At 51.2% G+C, this 24655-nt stretch overlaps 1 protein-coding gene across 2 annotated transcripts in view; it reads left to right on the top strand.

Annotated features, from left to right (window-relative positions):
* The window catches only part of MICU1 (mitochondrial calcium uptake 1), a 672580-nt gene that overhangs the window by 441059 nt on the left and 206866 nt on the right, over positions 1-24655 (top strand). For both annotated transcript variants that reach the window (XM_086922279.1, XM_086922278.1), the window contains exon 9: positions 16346-16483. In XM_086922279.1, coding sequence (XP_086778405.1) covers positions 16346-16483 — 138 coding nt within the window. The remainder of the gene's footprint in view (positions 1-16345; positions 16484-24655) is intronic.

Below are 24655 nucleotides of genomic sequence, written 5' to 3'. Positions count from 1 at the left end.
GATCAACGTGAGGTTTAAAATGTACGTCTGTATCCCTTTCGGTTTTAGGTCTACTAGTTTCAGCCTTCTGGTTTGATAAAGAGGCTTTCGTCAGGACCAACAACGCTCGTTGTATCCTAACGACGAGGGTAGGTCATTTTGATTCCTTTCCCATGACAAACGGTCAAAACGGGGTAAAGCTCTAATCGAATGGATCCATGAGGCAATGTCCTTATTGAGTCAAAGTCTCCCCACTGAGAATCTGTAAGTAATAAGGTCCCACCACACTCATAGCACACTTTAGGGTGTGTTCTGATATTTGCATCACTGTGGCTTTCCTTTTTCGCCCACACTTAGTTGGTCCTGACGAAAGCCTCTTTATCAAACCAGAAGGCTGAAACTAGTAGACCTAAAACCGAAAGGGATACAGACGTACATTTTAAACCTCACGTTGATCCCGATGATGTTTAAAATATCTCCATAGGGGGCGTGGCCAAGATGGCGGGGTGAGCGGACGCTTCCTCCCGTAGCTCCTCCGGCCCAGCTCCGCTTGAGCCCCGATTTCTGCACTTCTCTCCCCCCGCGGCTGCACCGCGGGTGAGAGGACTGTGCCGGAGTTCCTGGGGCACATTTTGGTGCCACTTTGGCTTCTGTGGCCCCGGGGGAAGTTCCCGAGAAGTTCATTCTGAGATCGCTCCGAGGAGTGGAGCCCGGGTCGCCCCGAGGAGAAGAGCTTGGAGGCGGAGCGTAGTGCGGCGCTGTCCGCGCGCCTCGGCTGGCCCGAGTGCTGAACAGCGGAAAGCCTGTGATCCAGAGGGAGCGGACTAGACGGACTCCGCGAAGTGAGGTGGCTCCCTGGCCGGTGCCCTGGCGGCGGGCACCATTGCTGGACGACGGACCTTAGCCCTGCACCGGCGGTCCCCCCCCTACCCGGGGCCTCGAAGGGTGACGACTTGCGAACTCCGCGCCTGGAGGCGCTGGATGGCGGAGTTCGAGCAGTGCCCGAGCCGGACAAATCAACTGGTGGTGGAGGGAGGCATTGGTTTCATGCTCTCCGGACCCGTTACCGTTTGAGACTCGCCCATGGACTTGCTGGCCCGGGCTGCCTTCTTGGGTCCCACCCTACCGCCATCTTGTCTTTGTGTGGCTGAGCCCAGTGATCCCTGCCCGCGCCCTTCTCACACGGGAGCCTCGGCTGGTCCTGGCACCAACTCATCTGCCGCCCTCCCTGGGAGCACGAAGCAGGAGGCCTACACTTCGGACGTTGCTGCCTGTCCTACTGGCCCAGGGGCCGTCTTGCCCAGACCCAGGCCGCCATTTTGTCGCCTGTGACGCACTACCCTTGTCTTCGGCGAAGGCCTCACATCTGGTGCCCGCAAGCGGCGGAGCTCGCCTACAGCAACTGACCCTGGGCTTTGCCGGGCCCCAAGATGACTGGAAGACGAGGCGCAGCGCGAGGAGACCGCACTTTGCCGGAAATGCTCGGCAGGTCCCAGCAACTACGCGACAGGACGCAGCCGTCCCCGGGGGCCTCCCGGGCATCAACGGACGCAACTGTGGGCGAGCCGCCGGTCACGCGGTCCTTCATGGAGGACCTATTCAGCTCCCTTAAGGAGGAATTTCAAACTCTTAAGACCGAAGTGGCTGGTGAGGTCCGGGAGGTGCGCAGGGAGGTCGAAGGCCTGGGCGAGCGGGTCGATACTGTGGAGACGGCGGCTCAACGCCGCGATGAGGAGATAACCCATCTCCAGCAGGATGTCCTCCGCCTCCGGGAGCAATGTGTTGAGCTCCAGGCCCACTCGGAGGACCTCGAGAACAGGTCCAGGCGGAACAACATCCGGGTGCGGGGTGTTTCATCCGCGGATGAAGGTGCGGACCTAATGGCTTACCTGCAGGACCTGTTCCGCGACATCTTGGGGGAAGGAGCGGATTTCCCAATCCGCATTGACAGAGCACATAGGGTGGGCCGCCAACGCCATTCATCGGCACCCCCGCCTGATATCCTGGCATTCTTGCCGGATTTCCCCCTAAAGGAGCGCATCATGTCGGAGGCCCGCAGGAAGCAGCCACTGACCTTCCGAGATAGACCTGTGGCGCTCTATCAGGACCTGTCCGCCATCACACTACAGAAGCGCAGGTCCTTCCGCATCGCTACGGACTTTCTGCGAGAGCACGAGACAGCCTATTCCTGGGGTCACCCCTTCCGTCTTATCTTTCGATGGAATGGGGTGCTGCATCAGCTGCGCTCCTTACAGGATGTCTGCGGAGTGCTGGGTCTTACTGCTACGGAGGAGGAAGGGGCTACACCCGCATGGCGGCGCCCCGGGCGGCGGGGCCGACGGAGGTCGAGAAGGCGCCCATCGTCAGCACCGGCGAGTCGTCCAGACTCGCCCACCATCAGATCTGAAATGGCGGAGGCCCTGAGGACTGCGGCCAGGAACTTGCCTGAATCTACTGGTGTGGCCTTAACGGCCTAATTTTTCTCCGGGGGGAGAGGCTCTTAGCTTTGACGATGCTGGGCTGGGGGGGCGAGGGGGGTGGTGTGTGGCTGGACGTCCACTTGACTGGTTTCTGCAGACTCGCCCATTTGGGCTAGACTGAGACTATGGGGTGTGGTTTTCTGCTTTTTGTTTTGGCTGGTTGCCATAAGGGGGTTTTGGGGGGGTTTCACTGTTGGTTTGTTGTGGGGGGGGTCCCGTCCGAACTTGTCCGAATGTGTACGATGCCGCTTTTGGCCTTCCCTGCACCCCTACCCCGCGCGCCCCCTCCGCTGATCCCCCGCCTGCGGCATAGCGCGTTGTTTCCCCGGAGGCGATGCCACCCCTGAAAGTTGTGACCCTTAATGTTAAGGGTCTGAATAACCCCGTGAAGCGTAGGGCGATCCTTTCCCTGTTGGAGGGGTCGCAGGCGGATATCTGCCTCCTGCAGGAGACCCATTTACTTTCCAGGGACTGCCATAGGTTGCGCTCTGCTAAGTTCCCCACGCAACTCTTTTCCTCTGCTGCGACTAAGACCGCTGGGGTGGCCATTCTCCTAGCCAGCTCCTTTAGGGGGGAGGTGTTGTATAAACATGCTGAGCAGAAGGGGAGACTTTTAGTGTATCGCATGCGCTTGGGTGGTGTTGCCTTTACGGTTGGTTCGGTTTACAGCCCAAACGACCACCAGGATCGTTTCCTGGAATCGGTGTTGGTGGACGTCACTGCCTCGCCCGATCGCCATATCATCTTGGGGGGAGACCTGAATATGGTCTTCGACTCCACTCTAGATAGGTCTGCCCAGCGCTTCCCGCAGACGGGGGAGCTTTCTGGGGCGGTACAGGACCAGATTGCGGAGTTGGACCTGCATGACCTCTGCCGCACCATGCACCCCACCGATAGGGACTACTCCTATTTCTCCCACGCACACCGCACTTATTCGCGGTTGGATTATCTTTTGGTGAGCGGCCCGCTTCGCTCGGCCGCCATGGCGGCGGACATCGGGGTCTTGTCCCTGTCCGATCATGCGCCGGTTTCCGGAGTCTTTGCGTGGCCGGCGGCCCCCCCCTCCAGAGGGATGTGGCGGCTCCGGGACACGCTTCTCCATAAGAAATCGGTAGTGAAGCGGGTGGAGGAGGTCATCCAGGACTACTTGACCCACAATAACAACTCTGACACGTCCCTGGCTACGCAGTGGGCGGCTTTGAAAACAGTCGTCAGGGGAGAGTTTATCTCCATTTCCTCGGCGGAAAACAAGGAACGCCAGCGCAAGAGGGAGGAACTGACAGCGCAGGTTAGGGAGCTTGAGCAGGTCCACCGCCGTACGGGGGCTCCTCGTGTTTGGAAGCAACTGAAGGCGGCACGGAAACTCCTCTCTGCGTTGGATCTGGATCGGGCGGAGTACGCAGCGCTGCGCCTGAAACATGCCTTTTACACCGGCGGGGACAGGTGCGGTAAGCTCCTGGCCCATAGGCTCAGGGCCGCGCAGCAGCGCAATGTGGTGAAGGAGCTGGTGGGAGTGGGTGGGATCCCGGTTTCCGGTGACGCGGAGGTGGCAGATACCTTTCGTTCCTTTTACGAGGCACTGTACGCTTCAGAGCCTTCCCCACCGGGGGAGGCTGAGGCCTATTTGGATTCCGTGACCCTCCCGGCCTTGGACCCCTCCCAGGCGGCCCACCTAGAGAGGGACATTCACGTGGAGGAGGTCATCTCCGCGATCGCACGGCTGAAGCATGGTAAAGCCCCGGGCCCGGATGGCTACACGGCCTTGTTTTACAAGACCTTCTGTCCCACTGTTGCTCCTCTCCTGGCCCGCTTGTTCAATTCCTTCTCCGAACCGGGTGCCATCCCACCGGACCTCCTCTCGGCGACTGTGTCGGTTATCCCCAAGCCGGGGAAGGACCGGACCTTGTGCGGCTCGTACCGGCCCATTTCGCTCCTAAATGTGGACCTCAAGCTTTATACCGGAATCTTGGCGGCCAGACTGGGTCTTCACCTACCAGGTTTGGCGGAGGCGGATCAGGCCGGTTTTGTACCCGGTAGGCAGACGGTCGACAACACGAAGAGGGTGACGCACGTACTGGAAAAGGCCTCACGCGTCCCGGGGGAGCGGATGCTTCTATCGGTCAACGCGGAAAAGGCCTTTGATAGGGTTCATTGGCCATATCTCGAGCTGGTTCTTGGGAAACTGGGGATCGGCGAGAAGTTCCGCACTATGGTCTTTAACTGCTATAGGCGACCGTCGGCGTCAGTGCGTGTCAATGGACACAGCTCCGGCAGCTTCGCCATTGAGCGTGGCACGAGACAGGGCTGCCCCCTCTCGCCGCTCCTCTTTGCCCTTTATATGGAACCGTTTGCGCAGAGGATCCGCGACAACCCGGACGCTATTGGGGTGAAGATGGGGCAATACACACACACTGTCAGCTTATACGCGGACGATGTCTTGCTGACCCTGGATGACCCCAGGCGGTCACTTCCTGCCTGCGTCCAGGAGCTGAACGCTTTTGGCCGCGTCGCGGGCTTTAAAATGAACATGGCCAAGTCGGCTGCGCTGGATGTGTCGCTTTCTGCCGACACCAGGCGGGACCTTCAAAGTCTCTTCCCTATGCAGTGGTCCTCCTCCACGGTGACCTACCTGGGCATTTTACTTGCTCCCTCCCTGCCTGCTATGGTCGCGGCTAACTATTCCTCTCTGGGCAAAAAGATCAAAGAGGAACTTGGCCGATGGAACAAGGGCCTACTTTCGTGGCTGGGCCGTATTGCGGCGGTGAAGATGACAATACTACCCCAGATCCTGTATCTTTTTCGCGCTCTGCCTCTTCAGCCCCCCGTGGGTTGGATACGGCAGGCGCAGGCAGACATCTCCCGCTTTGTGTGGCAGGGCCGTAAGCCTCGGATGAAGCGAGTCCTCTCCATGCTTGCCCCGGAGGCGGGAGGTCTCGGAATCCCGGACCTCCGGAAGTACTTCCAGGCGGCGCAGCTCCGGTACCTGGTGGAGTGGAGCCGGTGGGAATCGGACAAACACTGGCTCTTTCAAGACCAGGCAGTTGCAGGCCGTACCCTCCAGGAGGTCCCGTTCCTGCGGCGCATCCATCGCCCACCTAATCTCTACGCTTCCTTTATCACCCGGGCCCCGCTACGAGTGTGGGACGCGGTGTGTGAGCTTCGGGAGCTCACCACCTTTCCATCACCGTTCACTCCCATTGCTGGCAACCCGGACTTCACCCCGGGTCTGGAGCCGGGGGCCTTTTCCCACTGGGTGAGCGCGGGATGTAGGGCGCTTTTCCAGATCTACGGGCCGGAGGGCGTGCTCCCCTTCCAGCAGCTCCGACAGGAGTTTGGCCTGACAGAGGGGGACAGACTGCGTTACATGCAAGTCCGCCACTGGGCTCTTCAACCCCCAGTGCGTGACGTCGCCGCCCGTTCGATTACGCCCTTTGAGCGATGGTTGGTAACCCGGGCCTCGGACGCCAAACTCATCACTGATTTGTATAAGTTTCTCCAACCCCCGCCGTTTCATTACCATAACCCAGGGAGGGAACGCTGGCACAGGGAACTGGGCAGGACCCTGAGCCACAAGGAGTGGGACAAGATTGCATATCGGGCGAGGCACTCTGCGTACCACACTGGGCTGACGGAAACCTTCACTAAAGTGTCCACCTACTGGTACTACACCCCGGAGCGGCTCTATGAGATGCGCAAAATAGGCGATAAGGGTTGCTGGCGCGGCTGCGGACAGGAGGGTACCCTCACGCACATTCTCTGGGAGTGCCCGGTGCTGTCGGCCTACTGGAAGGAAGTCTTAGATGAGGTGGATAGGCATTTTGAGATCGAGCTTCCGCGCTTCCCCGCGTATGTCTTGCTTGGCCTCCCCAATGATTTGATGTACCCGCTGAAATCACGTAGGGGCAGGCAGATTGCGATTGCGCTAGGCTCCGCCGTCCAGAACATACTGGTACTTTGGCGCACCCCCACTGCCCCCTCTATCACTGGTTGGTTGCATAGGCTCTGGCAGGTACTGGGCATGGAGAAGATATCGCTAACGGTGGCTGGGAATGTTGACCAGTTTGAGGAGCTCTGGCATCCCTTTTTGGCACTGCTGTCCACGGAATTTCGCGAGCTTACGTGTCCACGGTACCTGCGCCTCCTTAGGCTGACGCCGCCGGCGCCAACGGCGGAGTGAATGTGCGGATTGGGGGTCGGGGGTTGGGGGTGGGAAGTGGAGTTATATGCTTCTAATGCTGACTTTCGGACGGGGATGTTGGGGTATTGTTTTTTCTTCTTTCTTTCTTTGCTTTTCTTTCTCCTTCCTTTCTGGGGTCGAGGGGCTGGTGGAACGGTATGCTTCTCTCTCACTGTGTCGCGGAGTGTTATTTTGGCTTGACCTTGCCTAGGGAGTGGGGGCCTACAGGGGGGTCGTACAGAATGCCTTATTGCCTATGTCTTTGCCTTGTTACCCTCTGGGGCATCCTATCTCCCTCTTTTCCTTCTTACTCGCTGCAACGTTTTGCTTCTTGTATTGTATGTTTACCTGACTTCCTGCTCCCCTCCCCGTGTTTTTCTTATGCCTTAATAAAATACTTTAAACCTAAAATATCTCCATAGAGCATATATTACCAACGGATGTGCGCAGCACTGGCAAGGTAGTGCTCGCGACGACCGTTGGCCGACGGCAGCACTAAAGGGGTTAAGAGAAGTATCAGAAGATTCACAGCGTTTGCGCTCCTCCTGGCTAAACGTCCGATATCCCTACATTGGGGCAGAGCCCAAATACCTACTGTCAAATACTGGGTGCGGGACCTTATTTATTGCAACATAAGTGATACATACGCTACACTACTGCCTCTCTCCTCCCGGCCTAGGGATATATGGCAACCACTCAAAGACTACCTGCAGATTCATCATTTAGATGAAACATAGGATGGACATGGATAAAATATGTAGTGCCACAGGGGTCTGCAAGTTCCATTCAATTGGATAGCCAGGCACCGATATGCGGGTACACCTTTACTTCTTTATGGTTCCTATACACCCACATTTGCTGAATGGCAATTGCTTCTATACGAGGTACATTGTGCACTACAGTCTACTGTGAATCACATTAGCTTCTTTAATGTTAAGTGCGTTATGTTTTTCTTTTTGTTAGTTGGTATTGATCTTAATAATAGAATGACAAGACACTGAATCGTTATGGCTTCGATGTACAACTATGTCTTCTTTATTTCTATGTCATTATATGTTTTTCTTTTTTCTGTTTTCATTTGGAAAATCAATAAAGTTTTTTAAAACAATGCCTTTACCTAAATGACAGTGCTGTATAAAAAATAAATGTTGGTGAGCACTCTAGTAAGAGAAAGAAGAACCGCAAGTGCAACCTCACAAAACGTGAAAAAAAACATGCCAAAAGGAATTCAGGAATATCCTAAATTTGTGTCCAAAAGAAACTATGTACCACAAACTTCCTACCAACGATAGGTCCTACCCATATGTACCTGTGCCTTGTATAGTTTAGTGCCCAAACAAAGCCTGCCGATATGAAAAGTAAAAAAATATCATTTAACCAGGGATACCACTGTTCTGTAATGTGTACACAATGCTCGCTACAACATTTCACATAAAATTGAGTCCACTCACCCCCAAAAGTTAGTCACAAGCATGGACATTCAAAAAAACATTTCTCAGTAGTCCAATTTGAATACACACAAAATAAGACACCTTGCTTTGTGATTTCAGGAGGACCATGATAAGCCTGGTGCAAAATCAATAGTGCGCCATTGATTGGGGAAATAATGAAATATAGGTATTAATCTAAAATTAAGGAGCGTTCTAAAAAGTCTGCCACCCGCTTACCTGACTTCCACCAACCACCCAAATATGCCGAGCTCGAAATGCGGTACTGATGAGGGCTGGCTCATAAGTAAAAACACTAGTGATACCAAGCATCGAAGAAGGACGTCAGTAATGCCCCGGTTACTTACCGCTAAACTTCATTACTCCGAGTATAGTCTTCCTCGCCACATGACTTACATAGTGAGCTTCAGCTCCACGACAGAGCCCTCCAAAGTAAAAAAAAGCCTCCCACCCCCTCCCAACATGGCCGACCAGTCACCCCTGACCGCTATAAGAGGCGGGCCGGCCCAACCAACAGCCTGAACCACCAAGCAAACAATGAAGCCGCTAGTCAGACAGGGAGGGGGGGGAGGGAACTCATGTGGCGAGGAAGACTATACTCAGAGTAATGAAGATTACCAGTAAGTAACCGGGGCATTACCTCCTCGTTAGTCTTCCTCGCCACATGACTTACATAGTGAGCAAATACCCAAGCCAAAAGGCTTCATTGACCACAAGAAGAACAACACCACACAGTGATGCAGAAAAACCAACACAAGGTTTATTCAGTACAAATGAAAAGAAAACAGGAATTCCAGCAAACCTGAATCAAGACACAAATAAAGGGCCATCAAGGAGCCACAGCTCCCGCACTCAGAACGGCCCCAGCGAAGTCCTCAGGGACAGAACCACCCAAGACGACGCAATAGTGTTCCATGAACATGTGGGGGGACGACCACGTCGCCGCCCGACAAATCTCCTCAGCGGAGACACCCTTGAAGGAGGCCGAGGACACAGACACACTCCTAGTGGAACGACCCTGGACCCCCGCCGGTACCACCGAACCCAGTGAATCATAGGAAAGCAGGATAGCCTGTTTAAGCCAGCGACTCAAGGTGGAAAGAGAGGGCTTGTGGCCAGAATGAACGGGACCGAAAGTCACAAACAGGCTATCACACCGGGAAAGGGTAGACGTGCGCTCAAGATAAACCAAAACAGCACGCCGGACATCCAGCAAGGACAAGGAAGGATCCGTGTCGGGAGGGAAAGACGGCAACAACACCTCCCGAGACCGGTTCACCAAGGAAGGAACCTTGGGAAGAAAACGGGGGTCATGACGGAGAATCAACCTGACAGGCAAAACCCCCAAGAAGGGAGGGTAGCGGAGGAACGAACCCAGCTCGCCCATCCGCCCGGCAGACACAACGGCCACCAGGAAAACCACCTTAAAAGTGAGAAACCACAGAGCCACCGAGGCCAGGGGTTCAAAGGGGGGACCCTGAAGGGCTCACAGAACGAGAGGGAGATCCCAAGGGGGAGACAGGCAGAGCGTCCGAGGGCGACGGAGAAAACAACTCCGGAGCAAACGAGCCACCAGGGAATCCAGCCCGTCGAAATCCGGACTGCGGAAGGCCCCCAAGGCCGCCCACAGGGCCCTCAGGGATGAAGGTGCCGAGCCCAAGGAAAACCCCTCAGCCAGAAAATCCAGGACCCGCAAGGGATCCACGGAGGCGGGGTCAGCACCTTGCAGACCGCACCAACGCGAGAAAGAAGCCCAGTGCCGGGCATAGGAGGACAAGGTGGAAGACCTGCGGGAGCCCTGCAGCAAATCCACCACTCCAGAAGAACAACCCCGAGCAAGCAACGTCACCCGCTCAAGAGCCAGGCCTGCAGATGGAGGCGGAGCAACACCTACTCCGGGAGCGGGGGGCCCTTCAAAGGAAAAGGAAGATCCGGGATCGGCCAGTAGGCCTGAACCGCCAGCTCGCAAAGGAGAGGGTACCAGGTGCGGCGGACCCAGCCGGGAACCACCAGAAGCACCCTGGCCCTGTCCAAGCGAACCTTGCAGAGGACCCGAGGGATCAGGGGGGAACGGGGGAAATGCATACAGAAGACCGGAGGGCCAAGTGAATGACAGAGCATCCACACGCCACACCCCCGGAACCGGGAGGAGAGAGCAGAACTTGGGTAGGAGGGCCGATTCCCCGTCCGCGAACAGATCCACCAGCGGCAGACCGAAGCGAGACACCAGGCGTTGAAAAAACACCGGAGTCAGGGAGAGACAAGGCAACGACGGAAAGATCCAACTCCGACGATCCGCCTCCACATTGTCGGACCCCGGGAGATAGACAGCCCGAAGAGACAGGACCGATGACTCCGCCCAAGACAACAACTCCTGAGTCGGCAACCAAAGGGAGCGAACTCTGCACCCCCCCCCTGATGGTTGACATAGCTCCTCACAACCTGGTTGTCTGTCCTGACCAAGACATGGTGACCCCGTAGAGAAGGAGCAAAATGACGGCAGGCCAGGAGGACTGCCTTCAACTCCCGATAGTGGAGGAGCAGCGTGACTGTAGGAGATCCCAACGACCCTGAATCGACCCCGCGCCCAAGGTTGCCCCCCAGCCGAGTAGACTGGCATCAGTCGTGACCACCCTGGACGGGGATACCAAGAAGGGAAGACCCTCGTAGAGGTGAGACTCCACCAACCCAACTCCGAACAAAGCTGAGGTGAGACCGGGACCAGGAACTCGTAATCCTCCGAGCGGGGATCCCAGAAGGATAGCAGATGGTTGACCAAGGGATAAAGGTGGAGGCGAGCCCAGGGGAGCACATTTATGGTCGCCGACATCAGGCCCTGAACTCGTAGCCTGAGGCGAACCGGGGCAGAACCCCGAGCCAGAGGGGACCCCAGATCCTGCCACAAAGTGTCCCGGCAACCCAGAGGCAAGAACACCTTTCCCAGCACCATGTCCAGACGACCCCCAATGAAGGCCAAGTCCTGAGTGGGTGACAGATGTGACTTCCGCTCGTTGATCAGGAAGCCGTGGGAGGCGAGGACCTCGCAGACTCGTCCGACGTGCAGCATCCCCTTGGAAAAAGAAGAGGCAGAGATTACCAATCGTCCAGGTGCGGAAAAACCCTGATCCCCTCCTGGTGAAGAATACCCACCAGGGGAGCCAGGATCTTAGTAAATACCCTCAGGCAGATGACAAGCCAAACGGAAGTACCTGGAACTGATAGTGGGAACCTCCAACGCAGAACCTGAGGAAGGCCTGAGAAACCGGATGGACCGGGACATGGAGGTAGGCGTCGAGGAGATCCAGAGAAGCCACCACCTCGCCCTGTACCAGAAGAGGCAGAATTTCCTGCAGAGAGATCATCTTGAATTTAGTATGTGGAATATAAGAATTCAACCATTTTAAATCCAACACAGGTCGGAAATCCCCAGACACCTTTCTCACCAGAAAAAGGATGGAGTAGACGCCTGAACCCCTCTGAGAGGGAGGGACCGGGCGGATGGCCCGCTTGGCAAGCAAGTCCTGAACTCCGGCCAGCAAGGCCCGTCTCTTGACCAGGGAGGAAGGCAGGGGCGTAGCGGGGAAAAAATCTGGAGGAGGGGAGGAGAAGGAGATGGAGAATCTTTTCTTCACAATCCGAAGAGCCCAAAGATCCGTGACCGACTCCTCCCAGGCCGTGACGAAGTGGCGGAGACGTCCCCCCACAGGGAACACCCCGGAGGGAGACGGACGAAAGTCAGGATTTTGGGGCGGCAGAGGGAGCGGCAGCAGCCGGCTGAGACCGGGATTTGTTGAAGTAAGGGGTGCCCCGGCCGCGACCCCTCCCACAGAAGGGCACGCCGCCCTTACACCTGGAAGACGAGGAGAAAATCCGGCCGCGACCCGGGAAGCGGGCCCCAGATGATTTGATGGGAGCCAGCAACTTGCGGTCCTCAGCAGATTTCTTAATCATAACCTCCAGAGGAGGGCCAAACAGTTTAGCCCCAGAAAACGGTATCTTCATGAGCAGAGCCTTCTGGGCCGCCTCAGACTTCCAATGCTGTAGCCATATCGGACGCCGGGCCTGTATCGCCGCACCCCCAGCGGCAGCCGCCGCACCCTGAGTGTCAAAGGAGATGTCCGACAGGAGGCACGTCTGCTGCTCCATTAAGGCCAGTGTCGGGACAACATCAGCCCCCTGATCCAGGAGTTCACCCAGGGACTGGAAGTCCTTCAACAAAGACTGCACCGTGCAAGACAAATAGGCTGAGGCCCTGATGGTGAAATTAGCCGCAGCATAAGAACGCTTAGCAGCAGCCTCCACCCGCCACTGGCCGATGGTAGGACTACCTCCCTAGTGCTGCTGCCAATGGCCGACGCGGCCCCGCCCATTTTGCGGAAGTGCCGCACTTCCGCAAAATCGCGACCGCCGTTAAGGTGTTAACATTGGTCAATTTGTGTCATGCAGTAGCTAGTATATCTTTGCCAGAACACCTCTTGATAAAACTATTTTCTACCTTATCCAGTGATTCAATTTGTCTGCATGACTACATTTTGTTCTTAACATTTCACAGTAGGGAATTGCTCTGGTCTGCGAGGAAGGATGGGCACTGGTGGCATGTAATACTGAGTTGCAGGCTGTTGGTTGCGTCCCCAACCTATGACCCTCCGTCTGGACGGTCATGTCGAGAAAATGCACTTCTCGTTTACTTTGTTCTTTTGGGAATGCAATATTGAAGGTATTTTCATTCTGGTATGCAGAAAGTCTATTGAGACAGTCATTATTTCCTGACCAAAACATAATGACGTCATCAATGTAACTTCCCCAGTACAGTATATGTTCCAAGAATTCACCAGGACACTTTTTACGAATATGTACTTGTTCAAACAGATACACAAAGAGAGGGACAGAGAGCTTAGCTTAAATCAGACGAACAAGCGGCTGAGGTAAGCTACAAATGACAGTTACCAGGAGGTCAATGTAACCTTCTGAGACGCTTGTTCCCGCTGTTGAGGCATCCCCAGATATTATTTGGGGTTGGATCTATACGTAGGAGTGAGCACTAACGATTAGTTTCAGATACACCTCGACCACTCACCTGATTCAGATCATAATAACAGGGTGTATTGTGCATTTCTTTCAAACCCCTGTTAAATATTTTTCTATGTACTGTAATCTCTTCCCGGTCCTGATGAAACACCGTTGGATCCATTAGGGACGAACTAGGCATGAAACATGTCGACCTGACTATTAACCTACATCACTACCCACCTTATTTGAAAAAACAAACCCTCCTTACGAGAGAAAGTGTACGTGAGTTCCTTTTTCCTGTTTTTAATTATTCAGAACGGACCCAGGAATAAACACTATCTAGGTTACTGTTACATTATTTTTAATTCACTTGCACACTCCCCACATACCCACACTCACCACTGCGGCGTTCCTCTAAAAAGATCTCTGCCACAGAGCCCTTTTGCTTGGCCCATGGGGGACTGAAGCGCCACCCCTACAAGGAGCATAATGCCTAATGATGAAGCATGACACCTTAACGGGTGTGTGAGGGCTATTCTTCAAATTTGAGGATTTCCCCAGCATCCAAACTTCACTTATTGACTGAGATAGGCGTATTCCAACTACTCTGGCTTTTCACCTATACTCTATGCTGCCGAATGGGCTAGCACCTACTCATAGGAAGAGTTACCCTCTAGTGATTTAGACATGTTCAAACAGACCCATGTACAAATCAGCAAATGTGGGTAAAATCTAGCACCCACAGCCACGCCCTGAATTTGGTGATACCTCTCACCATTGTGTGTGAAGATGGTATTCTCCAACACCAGACGTATCAAATCCAACAACATTTCAGTGTGTTTATACAGTGCTGCAGGTCGAGTGTCTAGAAAGTGTTGTATTGTCATGATACCCTGTTCCATACAAATACTCATGTATAATGCACACACATCCAATGTCACCAGTAGGTGGCCTTCCAACCATTCAAAATCTATAATCGCTAGTGTCTTTCAGGTATGAGGGTAAGTTGCTAACAAACGGCAGAAGGTATATATCCATGTATTCAGAGAGCCTCTCAGTGGGAGACCCTATACCGGAAATGATTGGTCTGCCTGGTGGAAACCCTCCACCCTTGTGTATTTTTGGCCAGATATAAATACCTGGGCATGTCGGAGTGCTGTTGTAAGGATATCTGAATTCCTTATCGGAAATGAAACACAAATCTCTCCAATGTAAAAGTGTGGTTTCCACTCTCATTTTTTTGTACTTCAGCGTTTTGTTATCCAGCTTTTCATAAGGTGAGGTATTAAAGAATTGTTTATCAATTTCCATCAGATAGTCCACTTTACTCATGAGTATAACATAACCAATGAATGGTCATATTTCTGTGTGAAGAGTGCTTGTCTTTCTTCCAGGGTAATGTTATATTTGATGTGTCTGGCATTGAGTGTATGTTTTGCTTCAAGTTTATGTAAGTCCTTGCTTACTTCTTGTAGACATGTCAGTTGAAATATCAGCAGGGAAACAGGGAATATATTTCAATCTATTGTTAGGCCCACTGTCACAAAACATGTGTCAGCTGCTTCTTGTTGTCGAAGCCAATCATTTCATGTACAGACCCTGGTTGTGAATAAAAATAAAAAATGTAATATCATCTATGCCCACATTGGACTTGCATATCAAGGATTGGAGTGAAACGGCAGAGTGTGTGCTTCGGTGTCATTTGGTACTGGTTTCCAATCTACATCCTTAGGACAGTTCCTCCGGTAGCCGGTTGCTAGGGAACTATGCCACATCTGAACAAGTACACTTTGTAATGGTAAATCCCTATGCCTAGTTGTTTGAGCCAAGTTTAGATTTGAGTAGCTAGCTGGTTGTTGCGCAACTGGCCTTGTACTGGATAAAAGCTAATCCCTATGCATTATCCCGTGGTTCTTTATTTACTTGGATGAAGTGCTACAGCCCTGAGTGTAGGAAAGCTGAAATTAGAAACCTTCGTTGTTTCTCCTAGACCGGTAGACCATGGAAGAGCACAAGAAATGAGAGAGAGGAAATTTGTAAAAGCAAACAATCCTTGGGTTCTAATCCCACAGAGGATAAAGGACAGCGATGACAATAATAACAATTCTTTCACTTGATGATGTTTTAGATCCTTTTTATTTTTTTATACATAACAGCCAATGCGTTTCAACTTTGCGGGCTTCTTGAGGGCAAGTAAGCGGTCCACATATTCCCAAATCGGTCGACACTTTCGTAAGTATTGTTTCCGATCATAAAGTCTGGAACAGGCTATCTTTCATATAGAGATCCGTAGTCACTATCTCAGTCAGAACCCAGGATATATGAAGTGTTGCGCGCTCAATCGCTGGCCTACTCACGTGGCCATCAAAAGACCTCCTGTCACGTCAAATATTTCAAATAATTATTTATTTCTGAGTTCTGACTGAGATAGTCAGATCAAAGCAGAGTCCAGTGCACTGATGTGCTGCTAATTCCCAAGGGGACACACATGTCTTTTGTTCCTGCCACATCCCATATTTCGGGCCACACTATGGACTTCCTCCTTTTTACACACTTTACCACAAGGAATCAAGGAACAGAAAAAAAGTTGCTGCCATCATAGTGCCCAGATAGCACCCCATCCTGCTGATCGATTCTAAGTTAAATAAAATGCTCAGATTGGAAGATTTTGGCAGCATGCAGCGATGAGCACTGAACAAGATAGAGTAATACAAAGAAGCCCTCCGAGCAACATTCTGTCTTCCATTATAGGTTATTTACACTGCTCTCGATTCAAGTTTCTTCTATTGCAGTGTTTTGTACCAACATATGATATCTGGAAACTAAAGCATTTATTCCTTCCAATCCATCAAACTTTGCTTTTGGAAAACTTGGTGGCAGCTTATTCTACGACTGGTCAGAAAAATTGATGGCACACTTTTAGAAATTACCTTTATCTGCATTGGGGTATAATTGTAGTAATCAACTGGAAAACCTTGCCAGAATGGCAAGAGCGTAGTATACTCCAGGATAGAAAGAATATTCGAATGTATGCCACCCTTGTTAATGAGCAACCTCCTTAAGCAAGTGTGAAGGATCTGAAAGCCGTTTCTAAACGTGTGTGTGTGTGTTTTTTTTAAATATAAACGGTCTGCTAACCGGATCCTTAATCCAGTTTTGATTTGGGTGTTAATCAGGACTGCACACTGGAGTGAGGAGTAAAAATGATTTTGTTATAGAAGCACTCAATCTTCTTGTTGATTCACTTGCAGTTTGAGCGCCAAGACCCTGTAAACGGCAAGATCACCGAGCGTCAGTTTGGCAGCATGTTGTTGGCGTACAGTGGAGTGCAGTCCAAGAAGCTCACAGTCATGCTGAAACAGCTGAAGCAGCGGTTCAAAGATGGAGAGGTATGTTACACTTGATCAAAAGATATTGAGTGGACTTGATGTTGGGATCCTAAAAGTCTTGGGAATACAAAAGTGAGACATTTGCTGAGAAAAGCATCGAAAGGAATGATGTGCAGTACTGTCGTGGTTTGCTACTGGATTGAGAGTGAGAAGGGGACCTGAAGAGGTCCGCAGGCCTCCGGATTGCGAGACATATCAACGAACTTTCAGGAACCAAATAGGCTAGGCCCTAGAACTGGTCTGTTACCTCAGGTTAAGCAAACTGTTGTAGAAAGCATAATTCAACCAGAAATCCTTCTCTTGCCTTTCTCAAATTACTAAAACACACCTATTCTCCACAATTTAGCTACTGTGCCCACTCAAGGCTCGCTTCTTAATTCCTAAATACCCTGCTCCAGGACAACCATGCACTTTACAGATTCGATATTCGTTCACTCAATTCTTATTGTAGCTGGCAAACTATGACCTGAATGTTTGAGAGCTATAGCCTGGTGAAAATGTGCAATACACCCTCATCGCTGCCAGCATGACACCAGAAAGCTGCCAGCCAAAGGAGGTTTAGAAGTATGGTTCGGTGTAGAATGACAATGTAATTGACGTAGTGAGACTGGTTGCTTTGGTCTAGACAAGTATGGGTCACACACACAAGGCATTTTGTTGCAGGGAAGGCGCGGGGAGGGCCATTGTTGGAGCAGCGCACATTGCTCCAAGTGTCTCCCATGGTTGTCCAGTCTACCCACACTCCAGCTGTCTGCGCTGATATGAGATGGAATGAAGCCTATGCTGCACGATGTACAATTACCACAAATCACTCATCTATTCTGGTTTGGCAGTTGACTTTAGTTCTTATTGGCATCCAGAAGTCTGCCAAATGGTGAAATTCTCCGAACTAGACCTGAGTCACTTTCACTGTGGTGCACTCAGTACCACACATCTGCAATTGCTTCTCCCCAGCAATGGTGTCTCTAGAGAGCGACCAGATTGGGCCAGTGCCCTAACTCTAATTGCCTTGGCTTCCCCTTATGACCATCACTGACGCAGTTGAATGTGCCTAGAGGCAATGGACAAACAATTCGAATTAATCTTGCCACACACATTTATTTGTCCATCTACCCTTCACTGTAAAGCAGTATTTGTGTGAGACAATATACAAACCTAATGTTTGTTTAAAATGTTTAAGTCTGACTTTGTACATATCTGTGCCTATTTGTGTATCTGCCTATACATACAAAAAGATAAATATACACATACTTCAGTGCAAAGTCAATTTTAAACATTTTAAGCGTATGTGTATGTTTATATATATATATATATATATATATACTTTTTTTTTTACCTACTAGCGGTCACCTGTAGATAGTTTTGTATATATATGTTTGTTTATTGGTGTTTTAACCCCATGCATTCATTATCACATTGCTTAATATTGGCCGACACCTGCAAGTGTTGCATATTACGCTAGTACCTTAACAACAACCATAACAGAGCAAACCTAGGTCAGAGTATCAGTTACATAATTACTCAAAGACACCCATGCATTATCCCAGCTACAGTTTAATCCTGAATTATCCTAGTATAGTTTCGCCTATTTCATGAGCCTACTTTACAGCATATCCCTTATCTCACAAGGCTGGCTAAGGGTATGATAAGAAGCTAGGCATGTGCGTTTGCCTCTGTGAGGTTGGGTGAGCTAGCAGTGTCCTGTTGGAGAGTGAGTAGCCACTCCAGGACTATACCCCAGATATCTTTGGGTCTGGAAGCGATGGCCATTAATTCCCAGAATATAGAAAGTTGAGTCTGAGAAAAAGTCACATCTTGTATCCAGGTATTAACTTACGGGGCATTTAGTTTCCTCTAGTGCATGGCTACCCTCCGTTTCGCCAATAACAATAGCATAGCATGAAGTTTCTGGGCACCTGCCGAGGTATCCTTCACGTACCGCAATATCCCCAATAACGGTGTGGGCTCAGCTTGTACCCCCAAAATATCAAGAATCGTGTTGAAAATTGCTACCCAGTATGTCGCAATGGGAGGGCAGCTCCAAGCCAAATGTAGAAATGTTGTGGGCCCTGTATCTCCAACATCTAGTATCCGGCCGGAGTCCCATACCATGGAGTTGAGTAGGAGTTCTATAGAAATGGTGCAGAAATTTAAAATGAACCAGCCTTAACTTGTAATTAGGGGACAACATCTACTATTGGCCACAACAGAACCTCCACTTGTTATCTGTAATTGGAGGGTTCAGCTCTGCATTCCAACCAAGTAGTGCTTTCAGCTTTGTCCCCGGGAACATGTTCTGCATGGTACCGTACAGCTGTGTGATGACCCTACGCAGTGAGGGTCCAGCTATTATATGTTCGAGGGCCTACAGTGTAGGTGGGCGACTAGGAATAGTGCTGCGTAGCTTGCGACAAGTCGCACAGATAGGATACGATGATACAGGAACCTCTCTGAGAAGTTTGTTGGGGCTCCCTCCTGCACTGTTGGTGGGGAACAGAATGTATCTTCTGGATAGAGGTCTACAAATGTATACATGCCTAACTGTCATGCCACAGCTACATTCCCTTTGTCTTCTGGTGGAGTGACTTGTGCATTATATGCCAGCGGTACAGAGGAGTGCTATAAAAACACGCGTCACCCAAAAAGTCACTAGGACCTGGGTGAATAGTTGATACAAACAATATGGTCCCAGATAGTAGAACAAATAAATCTAAAGTAAAATCTCTTGAATAAATACAAGAAAAGTTATAACAACATTGTTTTTAATCACAACGTGTATCGTAAAAAAATCATTCATAAAATAGATACACAGTAAATCGCATATAATGCCCCTAAAGGGTAGGACAGGGAAGGGTGGTGATGGGATAGTGAAGGTATGGGAATTATAACAATGGTCGCTAAGACCTGAGTACACCAGAAATAATAATAGGTTAACACAATGGAAAAAACAATTCATCAATTAATTCAGCAATCATGCCTCAAATAAAACAGAAAACAAAACGGGTGATGGACCGAATGTGGATCAATGTCACACACTCACCCCAGTCCGAAGATCTGGGCCCAAATCCATTGTTTTTTTGCACTCCACACCACCCTGGGTTAGACAATGGCGATATGCAAATCAGCTCTGACCCTGTGCCCCATGGGAACAGTCCAGTCCGAACTACAAAAGCCATGTCCTTCCCAGAACGGAATCAAGCATCCGAGGACCGGACCGGTTTCGAGGTAACACCTCATCAGCCCGGCTAGCTTGACTCCAGTGGTGTGGAGTGCCTGGGACCCACGTCTGGGCATCCCCAGCGCACTTAGGGCGGAATATGCAAACAAAACAGGTGATGGACCGAATGTGGATCAATGTCACACACTCACCCCAGTCCGAAGATCTGGGCCCAAATCCATCGTTTTTTTGCACTCCACACCACCCTGGGTTAGACAATGGCGATATGCAAATTAGCTCTGACCCTGTGCCCCATGGGAACAGTCCAGTCCGAACTACAAAAGCCATGTCCTTCCCAGAACGGAATCAAGCATCCGAGGACCGGACCGGTTTCGAGGTAACACCTCTCATCAGCCCAGCTAGCTTGACTCCAAGTGGTGTGGAGTGCCTGGGACCCACGTCTGGGCATCCCCAGCGCACTTAGGGCGGAATATGCAAACAAAACAGGTGATGGACCGAATGTGGATCAATGTCACACACTCACCCCAGTCCGAAGATCTGGGCCCAAATCCATCGTTTTTTTGCACTCCACACCACCCTGGGTTAGACAATGGCGATATGCAAATCAGCTCTGACCCTGTGCCCCATGGGAACAGTCCAGTCCGAACTACAAAAGCCATGTCCTTCCCAGAACGGAATCAAGCATCCGAGGACCGGACCGGTTTCGAGGTAACACCTCTCATCAGCCCGGCTAGCTTGACTCCAGTGGTGTGGAGTGCCTGGGACCCACGTCTGGGCATCCCCAGCGCACTTAGGGCGGAATATGCAAACAAAACAGGTGATGGACCGAATGTGGATCAATGTCACACACTCACCCCAGTCCGAAGATCTGGGCCCAAATCCATCGTTTTTTTGCACTCCACACCACCCTGGGTTAGACAATGGCGATATGCAAATCAGCTCTGACCCTGTGCCCCATGGGAACAGTCCAGTCCGAACTACAAAAGCCATGTCCTTCCCAGAACAGAATCAAGCATCCGAGGACCGGACCGGTTTCGTGGTAACACCTCTCATCAGCCCGGCTAGCTTGACTCCAGTGGTGTGGAGTGCCTGGGACCCACGTCTGGGCATCCCCAGCGCACTTAGGGTGGAATATGCAAACAAAACAGGTGATGGACCGATTGTGGATCAATGTCACACACTCACCCCAGTCCGAAGATCTGGGCCCAAATCCATCGTTTTTTTGCACTCCACACCACCCTGGGTTAGACAATGGCGATATGCAAATCAGCTCCACATTCGGTCCATCACCTGTTGTGTTTGCATATTCCGCCCTAAGTGCGCTGGGGATGCCCAGACGTGGGTCCCAGGCACTCCACACCACTGGAGTCAAGCTAGCCGGGCTGATGAGAGGTGTTACCTCGAATCCGGTCCTCGGATGCTTGATTCCGTTCTGGGAAGGACATGGCTTTTGTAGTTCCGACTGGACTGTTCCCATGGGGCACAGGGTCAGAGCTGATTTGCATATCGCCATTGTCTAACCCGGGGTGGTGTGGAGTGCAAAAAAACGATGGATTTGGGCCCAGATCTTTGGACTGGGGTGTGTGACATTGATCCACATTCGGTCCATCACCTGTTGTGTTTGCATATTCCGCCCTAAGTGCGCTGGGGATGCCCAGACGTGGGTCCCAGGCACTCCACACCACTGGAGTCAAGGTAGCCGGGCTGATGAGAGGTGTTACCTCGAAACCGGTCCGGTCCTCGGATGCTTGATTCCGTTCTGGGAAGGACATGGCTTTTGTAGTTCGGACTGGACTGTTCCCATGGGGCACAGGGTCAGAGCTGATTTGCATATCGCCATTGTCTAACCCGGGGTGGTGTGGAGTGCAAAGAAACGATGGGTTTGGGCCCAGATCTTTGGACTGGGGTTAGTGTGTGACATTGATCCACATTCGGTCCATCACCTGTTGTGTTTGCATATTCCGCCCTAAGTGCGCTGGGGATGCCCAGACGTGGGTCCCAGGCACTCCACACCACTGGAGTCAAGCTAGCCGGGCTGATGAGAGGTGTTACCTCGAAACCGGTCCGGTCCTCCGATGCTTGATTCCGTTCTGGGAAGGACATGGCTTTTGTAGTTCGGACTGGACTGTTCCCATGGGGCACAGGGTCAGAGCTGATTTGCATATCGCCATTGTCTAACCCGGGGTGGTGTGGAGTGCAAAAAAACGATGGATTTGGGCCCAGATCTTTGGACTTGGGTGAGTGTGTGACATTGATCCACATTCGGTCCATCACCTGTTGTGTTTGCATATTCCGCCCTAAGTGCGCTGGGGATGCCCAGACGTGGGTCCCAGGCACTCCACACCACTGGAGTCAAGCTAGCCGGGCGGATGAGAGGTGTTACCTCGAAACCGGTCCGGTCCTCGGATGCTTGATTCCGTTCTGGGAAGGACATGGCTTTTGTAGTTCGGACTGGACTGTTCCCGTGGGGCACAGGGTCAGACCTGATTTGCATATCGCCATTGTCTAACCCGGGTGGTTTGGAGTGCAAAAAAACGATGGATTTGGGCCCAGATCTTTGGACTGGGGTGAGTGTGTGACATTGATCCACATTCGGTCCATCACCTGTTGTGTTTTCAAATAAAACAGAATCACAAATTATAAGTCAGGGAAGAGGCTGAACACAGGAGGAAGTGTCGACGTTTTGACCAAAGTAGATGCAGGCGTAGTGTAAACCTTGCTAGAGGGTCTTCATCAGGACAAGGGACGTGGAAGGTGGGGCAATGAATCTGTACGGGATATTAATAAGTTACTGTTACTGAGGGTCACAAAGGATCCCAAATATTCCTAAAATAATAAAAGGCCTAGAAGGGAAAACACATGGTCATATTTTGAGATCACAGGAGGAATACATTAGAAGAAAAACAAGTCATAACCGATAGTTGTTACGGTTCTACATAAGGGAAAAAGAGTTAATCCACATCTCATGTGAGGTAAGCCGTTATAGGGACCTGACCACAAAACATGGTCGTTTGCAAATTACGATGTTATGAATACATTTTTGCCTAGTCAAAAATACCCAGCAAATAACAAGGTAGGGACATCGTTCAAGTGATGTTAGGACCATGGCTGCAGAATGATAATAGTGTCTAAAAGGAGCAAGCAGCCCCTGGTTACCTGGTCTGGGAGACTTCTGATCAGGTACTGAAAAAGGTACCGCCCATAGATCACGGTCCTGAAATAAGCAAGTTTTAAAGATTCACTTGCAGCTAATTTGGCCTGAGGAAAGCATAATAAGTACTTAGCGAATGTCCATTAGCCTACCTTGAGTTATTGAGGAAGTACAGCGCGTGGGGTTCGATTGCAATGGCTCTCAACAATACTACACTGTGGCTGCCTCTGGAATTCTAAAAATATCGGCTGTTTAATAGCACATAAGTGTTTGTGCACAGAGATATTATAATTAAAGGAATCTCGCATACCTGATGTGCATATACCGGTATGTTATAGACAACGTATCTGGGTGACGGAATGTCAAACGGAATGCCGCGGCTGAGTAATAGAAAAATAGAAAAAGCCCCATTAAGTAATGTGTTCAAACAGTTTCTTCGCAATGTACAGAGGAGGCATACACTATCTCCAGCTGAGATCTACTCCTCAGATCCTCCCAAGCCCACCGCAATGCCTCCATTGTGTTTATTTCATTTTGGAGCATCGATATGGCTGATAGATTGCTACTTGGAGGGGAATTGGTTCAGTCCTGTCCACCTCTGCCGCTACATGAAGCTGAAACGGAATGGGATGTAGACAGTAGTGTAGAAATTGGACTTGTGCGCAGTATGCATAGAGTGGGATGTCTAGAGTGCCCAACTCCCCCGGCGCCAGTGGAAGAGTCAGGAGTTTTCACGACACACGGGCCTGTTTACCTGCCAACACCAGAGGCGGCATTAGTGAGCACAGTGCTTTAAAACAATGCTTGAGTGAGTCAGAGAGGAAGATTTATGAACATGTATAAGAATTTAGGTAATACAATCATTTTTGCTAACGCGATTCTCCCGGCCAGGGATAGTGGTAATTCAGATCAGGTGCTGACCTTACGCTAAAGCCAATCAATCAATCAGGGGTATTAAAGCGCACTACTCACCCGAGAGGGTCTCAAGGTGCTGGGGGGGTGATGCAGCTCCGGGTCAGCCAAAAAGCCAGGTTATTGAGGCTCTTCCTGAAGGTGTGCACGGTGGGGGAGTGTCTGATGTTGACTGGAAGGTCCTTCCAGGTTTTGGCTGCAACATAGGAGAAGGCTCTTCCGCCTGCTCTAGGTTTGCAGATGCACGGGGTCATTGCGAGGGGGAGGTCGGCGGAGTAGAGGTTTCTTTTAGGTGCATGGAAAGAGATTCTTTTGTTGCAGTATTTGGGTCCGATGTTGTGTAGGGATTTGTAAGTGTGGGTGAGTAGCTTGAAAGTTATTCTCTTCTCGGCGGTTAGCCAGTGGAGGTCTCAAAGGTGTTGTTTCATGTGCTCGCGCCGTGGAGTATCTAGAACAAATCTGGCTGCGGTGTTCTGAATGGTCTGGAGTTTGTGTAGCAGGGATTTGTTAATTCCTGCGTAGAGGGCGTTTCTATAGTCCAGTCTGCTATTTATGAGTGCGTGGATGATGGTCTTTCTGGCTTAGGGGGGATCCACTTAAAAATCTTGCAGAGGGAGTTGAAGCAGGTGAAGGTGACGGCGTTGATCTGCCGCGTCATGGTGAGGGATGAGTCTAGGATGTCGAGGTTCCGGGCATGGTCTGTCGGCAAGGGTGGGTTTCTGAGGGCGGAGGGCCACTCTGAGTTGTCCCAGGACCTCTGTCTTCTCCGAGTTGAGCTTTATGCAGCGGTTGCTCATCCAGCTGCTACTTCTTTCATTCCTTCCTGGAAGTGTCTGGTGTCTTCAGCGTTGTTCATCAGCGAGAGGATGAGCTGGGTGTCGTCTGCCTAGGATACTATTCTGAGCCAGTGTTGTCTGACGATGGCGGCAAG

Source organism: Lissotriton vulgaris, chromosome 5 (genome assembly GCF_964263255.1).
Source record: "Lissotriton vulgaris chromosome 5, aLisVul1.2, whole genome shotgun sequence".
Taxonomy (NCBI): domain Eukaryota; kingdom Metazoa; phylum Chordata; class Amphibia; order Caudata; family Salamandridae; genus Lissotriton; species Lissotriton vulgaris.
This window is presented reverse-complemented; position numbering and strand designations above follow the sequence as displayed.